A 6,718-nucleotide genomic window follows, 5' to 3' on the forward strand; every position below is an offset into this window, starting at 1 on the left:
TCACAGAATGTGTCCAGATCCAGCCTGATGGAACATAGTGCTCTCTTTTTTCTTTTTTGGATAAGGCCTTTAGTTCATTAGCTTTCGCAAACCCATATATTCTCAGGGGGAGACATATTATAAAAGACAGTGCTGTGACCTTTTTTCCACCGCAAAAATATATCTAACTTCAGAAGTCATGTAGTCTCATTTGCATTCTTTTCTTAAAGCGATCACTGTGGCCAACAACTAAATATTTGACTAATGATTTACTTCCCCTCCAATACATCAAACAAAAACATGATTCCCCTCTTATTGAAAAAGCAACATTTCAACTGCAAATCATCATTCATTTTGGAAACACTGGTGCCCTTGGGTCATTGTCTACAGTGTAAAAATTCAGGATTCAGTACAAGACTAAATAACATGTTGTGTACATAACTGAAAGTCAGTCTCATCTCATTCGTTGTTTTTGCTGGACTCTGGGTCGCTCTGGTCGTCGGTGAAGCACACGTCCACATCACTGTCATTGTCGCTCTTGTGCTCTGCGTCCTCGAACAGGCCGCCCGGTTTGTCGTCTAGCTTCTTGACGGTCTGCCCGGGATGTCTGGACTTGACGTGTCTCTCCAGGTCCCGCCTCCGTACCAGCACCTTGCCGCAGAAGTCGCACCTGTAGGGCGTGTTTCCCTCCGCGTGGAGCCGGATGTGTTTGTTCAGGTTGCTGGGGTCTCCAAAAGGCCTGAAGCACACCTTGCACTTGAGCGGCTTGTAACCAGTGTGAGTTCTCATGTGGATTTTCAGGCCGTATTTCCTCGAGTACAGCTTTCCGCAGTACAGACACAGGTGTCCTTTTTTCGGTTTGCCAGAACCGGAGTTGCTTGCGCTCCCGGCGGGCATCGAGTCCAGCCTCGTCCGGTTCTTCTCCGCGGCGATTTCGGATAGCTGTTGCGTGTGCATGGCGATCTCCCGGTCGATGTTGGTGATTGAGCCCAGATCTTGGCTCAGTGAGGGCGCACCAAAGTAGGACATGGACTCCGGGTACTTGAGGAGGTTGCTGAAGTGGAATTTCAGCGGATAGTAGGGTGAGCTGTACAGAAGCTCCCCGTTGTAGACAGTGAAGGGCATGAGTGGGATGTTACAGTCTGCTCCATAAGTCTTGACACCGTCGAAGTGAGGGACAGAGAACCTCTCAAAATGGAGTCCAGGTGGCATGTGGGGGTAACGGGACGGGGACAGGCCAGAGTGCAACCGACTCTCCACGTGCTTAAAAGCTGAGGTCTCCTCCACGTGCGGCAGCAGCGGGAAACCTCTGATAGCGTTTGTGCATGGCACTATTGGAGATGCGGAGTCCATCATTGGAGGCGCGCACTTGGGAGGGTGATTCCCTCCACCGTTAAGACTCTCGCCCACATTGCGGATTGGTTTCATGCTTCCAATGAGTTTGCTGAATCCCAGGCCGCTCAGCTTTCCATTTGCGTCCTCTCTGGAGGTGTCCGCGCCCGGGACTTTGGAGATGCCGGTCGGTTTGAAGGCAGAGCGCACACCCGGGTGGAAGCCCATGCTGCTCAGCACTGAGGATGTGGCGCCTAGGCCGAGGATGTGTCCCTGGTTTCTGGCTGAGGTAACGCTCATGTCAAGGGCCCTGTCCTGCTCCTCGGAGCTGCTTTTCTTTGACAGCCCCGCTTTATTTAGAAACGGTGAGGAGGACACTGCCCGCCTGCCAGAGTCTGAGATGGAGGAGTTACTGTGGCCGCTCCTCGGAGAGGTGGAGGTGTTGGGGATGTCTCCAGACTTTGGTGACCTGCTGAAGGTCTCCGTGCCTCGGACCTGCTCGCTGCTCACAAACCCCCGTCCGTTGCTCAAAGCGCAGTGGAAGTGGACGTGGGCCTTGAGTGTGTTCGGGTATTTGAATATTCTCCAGCAGTACCAGCATATGTAACGCTCCTCACCTGTGGAGACAGCAGCAAACACGACATTAGTGATTAGATGGATGAAGATCATAAAATTACACAACACAGCGTGAAGCCAAATACTGATGGTCTGACAATTTTCAATATATTCCCGTGCGTAAAAAGCCAGAGCCGTGCGTAAAATGTAAATAACAGGTTTGGCAACCTGTAGAGAAAAGACCTGTGAGCGTCAACGAAGACATCCTCTTCCCCTAATAGCACCATCGCCACACAACATGCGCACATAAACTTAAATAGAAAGAGTGATGTAGTAGAAGACACATACGTTTTGTATTTCATTGGCATTAAAATCGAGGGATTGTCATATTAAAACAGACCCGAGTTTCCCTTGAAAATATCCATTTAAAGAGCCTAATTTTCATCAGTCACTGCTGCACTTCAACTGAAATTTACATTTAGGCATAATGGATATGATCCAGTCTCTAAGATCTGGTGCCAAATGGTAATTGACACAGGAAGCCATCACAATGACCCCCCAGACGAGCATTCAGGGGTTAATATAAATGTAATGATTTTGTAATCCTCATACGGGCCATTGTTTATGATCACCATCAAAAGAGCAAACGCCCTGCCCAATCTGGCGCTCACAAACCGATGCATTGAACGCGGGACTCTCCCTCTCTGTGCTCTTTCCCGTGGAAGTGACAGCAGCTGTTGCTTGAAATCGCAAGTCTCCAGAAACAATGGCTCCGGCCCATCTGTTGACGCCTAATAATGGGAACGAGCGTATGTCCAGGAGCGCACACGGTGTGTTACGCTGGAGAATCAGGGCAATATACACCGCACATAAAAGTTAGCATTCATTAGGCCACAATACCTTGACGCACCCACCTAATTTACCGTGAAGCACTTGTTTTTGAATTTATTTGCTTTTGAATGCATGAATATTAATGACGCAGTGACATTTGTTAACCTCCGTCTCGGAGCCTCTTTTTTCACTCTCGACGCAAGTTTGATATCATTTCAAGATTCCACATTTTGCCTTTATCCCGTTATTTAAGAGGCCCTTTCAAGTCCAAATGAAATGTAGACCAGCAATCCAAAATCACCATCAGTTAATGGAATTCCCTGCAAAGTGTCTGTTGATGATAGTCGTTCTTTTTCAACGCATTCGTTCCGTCTGAGCTGGTGTTATGTCAAGATTAGGAAATAATCCCCAAACGCTAAAGCCAAATTATCATTACGAGCCCAAACAGATTAAAAATCCGAACGCAGAATCTGAAAGGAAAGAATGTCCGTGGTCGTTGAAGTTAAGATTGAACTATAGAGCTTTATTAATTGTGTTTTCTGTTTCCTGTTTTGTAGTAATCTTTTGTAATAATCTCGCGTTCGGATTTTTTTTTGTTAATTGGTCAATATTCACTTATGAGTGGGCTGCACCTTCATCTCTCTAAATACCGACGCAATCAATGTAGGCCTGAAGCATCAGGAACTTTTTTTTATCCCCCAAAAAGAAAGTGATCTAAATTTCCAGGGTTTTGTTTTTGTTTTTTTGTTTTTTTTCTAGACTTCATGTTAAATAAATAAATTGATGACAGAAAATGAACGGGCTGCCTGAGGGAAAAAACAACATCCAATCGATGTCCATCTCTGAGCGATAAAGGAGAGACATCACGGGTATTGGCAGTCATTTAACTGTGCAGTGATGGACCCCTCAACATGTCGATGTTGTGCCAGTGACAGCTCTCTTTGGTCTCACCTTTGTTGCCTGCCACCAGAACTAATATTAAAATGAAAAAATAAATAATAAAAAAATCTCTATTATTATTATTACATTTAACATGCTCAGTGCTCCACATCCACCTTATTCAGAGCTCGTGTGCTGATGTGAATTTTCCTGTAATTCCCATCGTTTTATTTCCAGACAATAGGCCGTTTAGTTAATCCACCCCCCGTATCATTATTAGCAGTCTGATTTACCTTTCTCGTCATGCGTAGGAGTGGCCGTGGTGGGGATGTCGTACCACTGGGCCAGAGCGTTGGAGTACCACACACTGAGCTCCTCTCCTGCGGGGATTTCTCTCAGCACGCGGTAGAAAATCTTATAGTAGAAAAGGAGCAAAGAGGCTGAAGTTAGCTGGAGTGTCCAAATGGGTGAGGGAGGGGGGATCTGACACCGGCTCATGTGATGGGATGTAAAGTCACCTGTCCACCAGGTAAGTCCGACACAGCCTCCAGGTTTTGCTCTTGGCTGTTCCTGGCGGCGCGGATGAATCCGATCCAGTCTGGCACGGGACAGCCGGACTCATCCATGAACTCACCGCGTACCAAGCGGATCTAAGGCAGCAAACACAGGGTCAGAGTGAGCATGAGCTTGATAACTGTCTGTACAGGATGATGGGAAATATTAACAAGTCTCCCGACAAACACAGACATACAGACGGAAGTTGTAACAGTCCACCTAAATAATATAGTTATTGGGCTTATGTAAAAAAATAAAAATAAAAAAAAGTTTTCTTTCCAAGCTGTATTTATGAATCCCCCTTTTTATTGTTTCATTTATTATTTAATACCTCTTATTTAACGGGTTTTGTCACCAACATTGTCGCCCATGACTGCCCGTTTTATTACCTGGAGGTGCTGCTGCCACGCATGACCAAAACGCGCTTAATGCGTCTTTATCCGCTCCGCTGCTAATTTACTAAAGAGAATGACACACGGCCCTAATTGAGTTGATATGGGAAACGAATTTGAGGAGTGTCAGAGCGTTTCTAAACTGTTCAAGGACATTAAAGATCGAAGCGCGACATTTGACACGGAGATTGCACCTGATGATCGCCGGCAGCCCGGGGCCACGCATTTAGACGCATCAATCACAAACTGCTGACAGCTCCAACAATAACAGGGTGGGGTTATATTGGTTGGTCACTCGTCTGCGTGCAAAAATAACTGTTTGCAAGTTAGATTTTTTTTTTTTTTTTTTTTTTTTAAGCGTCTTTTATTTTAGTAATTAAGGTCGGTAAAGTTCAATTTTTCTAGTTCTTTGCTTGCCTGGGCTTAAAAAAATATTATTTGCCACCACAGTGGTGTTAATCTGAATGACCCCAGTCAAAGAAGATGTTTGTTTTATGATATATATATATAGATTTTTTTAATCACTATTAGTATGATTATTATTATTGTTATCTTTTTTCCTAACCCCAGGCCGTGGGCTCCGGCCTCAGTGGCATCTTTCTGTGGCCGGATTACATTAAAATTAAACGGCTCATCGGGATAACAGGCCCGCCAGGCAGTGCAATGTGAGGCGGCTGAGGCCATGAAATCCCACACAGCAGACCCAGGTCGCCCATTAGGCCGGTTAAGTAGAAGCGCAGACTGACAAGTCGGCCACTAATGGAGCTCAATTATTTCCAACTTGACAGGCCAAACCAATTAATAACCGCAGGCCCGATGGAGTTTGACAGTACAGCTTTAAAATCCAAGTCCAGTCCGTTCGTTTTCATTATCTTACACGCTTCAATTTAAGTACAAAATAGTGAGGCTGAATGTTATATATGTTGATATACATATATTTTAATTGGTAGCGTAAAATTTGCTCACAAATTCTAGTAATTGTATAGTTTGAAAATATTTATTTTTCTTTTAGTTTTTTTTTTTTGATGCAATTCTGTAAGAAATTAATTGGCAATAAATACATACATAAAAGTTTAATTACAAACACAGCAATCCAACCTTTATTCACCGCTGTCCAAAGCACCTGATTACCTCACCTCTCTTCAAAATACTTTTAAAAAGAAGCTTTTTTTTTTTTTTTGGCCTGCAGTGGAAAAAGATAGAAACAAACGAAAACAATTTCTTAAGTGTTTTAACTAACCTTCTTCTTGGGTCCAACTTCCTTGCGGTCGGACACGTACTTCCCGAGTTTGAAGATACCCGGTACCGGTCCTATCCGCAGCCCGGCCGGGATGCTGCAGTCCGCAAACACACTGACGGTGGTGGACGCCCGGGTGGCTTGCATGGCGTGGGGTGAGATCAGAACCATGAAGACTGATGGAGACCGAGTAGGAGACTGCAGGGATGGAGGAAGAGGAGGAGGAGAGGATGAGGACCGGCCGATATCCGCCCTCAAAGTGACGCGGTGGCGTTATGCTCTCCGGCTTTTCTAGTGATGGCGCAGGCAAGGTAGCCCCCCTCTAGACCCCACACCCCCCTCCCGACCTCTCCAGCTCAGGATGCAAGTGTGTGTGGGAAGAGGGGGTGTGTGCAGAGAGGTGATGCTGCGCTATAAGGTAGTTTAAAGGGGGAAGAAGAGGGGGAGCGGTCCTGCGCTCGCAGCAGCAGCACCGTGTGTGTGTGTGTGTGTGTGTGTGTGTGTGTGTGTGTGTGTGTGTGTGTGTGTGTGTGTGTGTGTGTGTGTGTGTGTGTGTGTGAGTGAGTGAGTGTGAGAGAGTTGGGCTCTCCCAGCAGCTGTGAGGAGAGGGAAAACGGGCCGGCCTGGTCACATGGAGACTTTCCCTCACCCCGCCGCATAATGAATTGCTCTAAAACGGTCAAGAAACACAAAGGGCCAGGCGACCTTCCCATCCCCAAAATCCAATTTGTCAAGGGCAGAGAAAAGAGGGTGCAGAATCAAAGGTCCAGAGCGACCATTAATCCTCAGCATGTGGCTTTGTCCTCCAGACAGTTCCGATATTTTAACTGACAAATCCACTGTATAATTTATCCATAAATCCTCACCCTTTTCCATTCTTCCCTTTCAGGCCAGGTTTTGGAAATCAGTGGCTACTTTAAATCTACTTGGCTGGCATTCTTTGGGTTTTATACACTTC

General features: G+C 46.0%; 1 protein-coding gene across 1 annotated transcript; it reads right to left on the bottom strand.

Moving 5' to 3' along the window:
* Nucleotides 1-350: 350 nt before the first annotated feature.
* Nucleotides 351-6,001, bottom strand: prdm13 (PR domain containing 13). Its single transcript, XM_070966776.1, has 4 exons — nucleotides 5,764-6,001; nucleotides 4,095-4,226; nucleotides 3,870-3,990; nucleotides 351-1,928 (listed from the first exon to the last, which is right to left on the bottom strand). The coding sequence occupies exons 1-4, from the start codon at nucleotides 5,929-5,931 to the stop codon at nucleotides 439-441; spliced, it is 1,911 nt and encodes a 636-aa protein (XP_070822877.1). The 5' UTR covers nucleotides 5,932-6,001; the 3' UTR covers nucleotides 351-438.
* Nucleotides 6,002-6,718: the final 717 nt, after the last annotated feature.

The sequence above is a fragment of the Chaetodon trifascialis genome, chromosome 7, assembly GCF_039877785.1.
Source record: "Chaetodon trifascialis isolate fChaTrf1 chromosome 7, fChaTrf1.hap1, whole genome shotgun sequence".
In the NCBI taxonomy this organism is placed as follows: domain Eukaryota; kingdom Metazoa; phylum Chordata; class Actinopteri; order Chaetodontiformes; family Chaetodontidae; genus Chaetodon; species Chaetodon trifascialis.

Excerpts from the sequence above, each read along its gene's own strand:
- prdm13 (XM_070966776.1), bottom strand. The coding sequence starts at position 5,931 with ATGGTTCTGATCTCACCCCACGCCATGCAAGCCACCCGGGCGTCCACC. Across the intron at positions 4,227-5,763 it reads AAGTTGGACCCAAGAAGAAG|ATCCGCTTGGTACGCGGTGA; the intron begins GTTAGTTAAAAC and ends TTGCTGCCTTAG. Across the intron at positions 1,929-3,869 it reads TCCTACGCATGACGAGAAAG|GTGAGGAGCGTTACATATGC; the intron begins GTAAATCAGACT and ends CTGTCTCCACAG.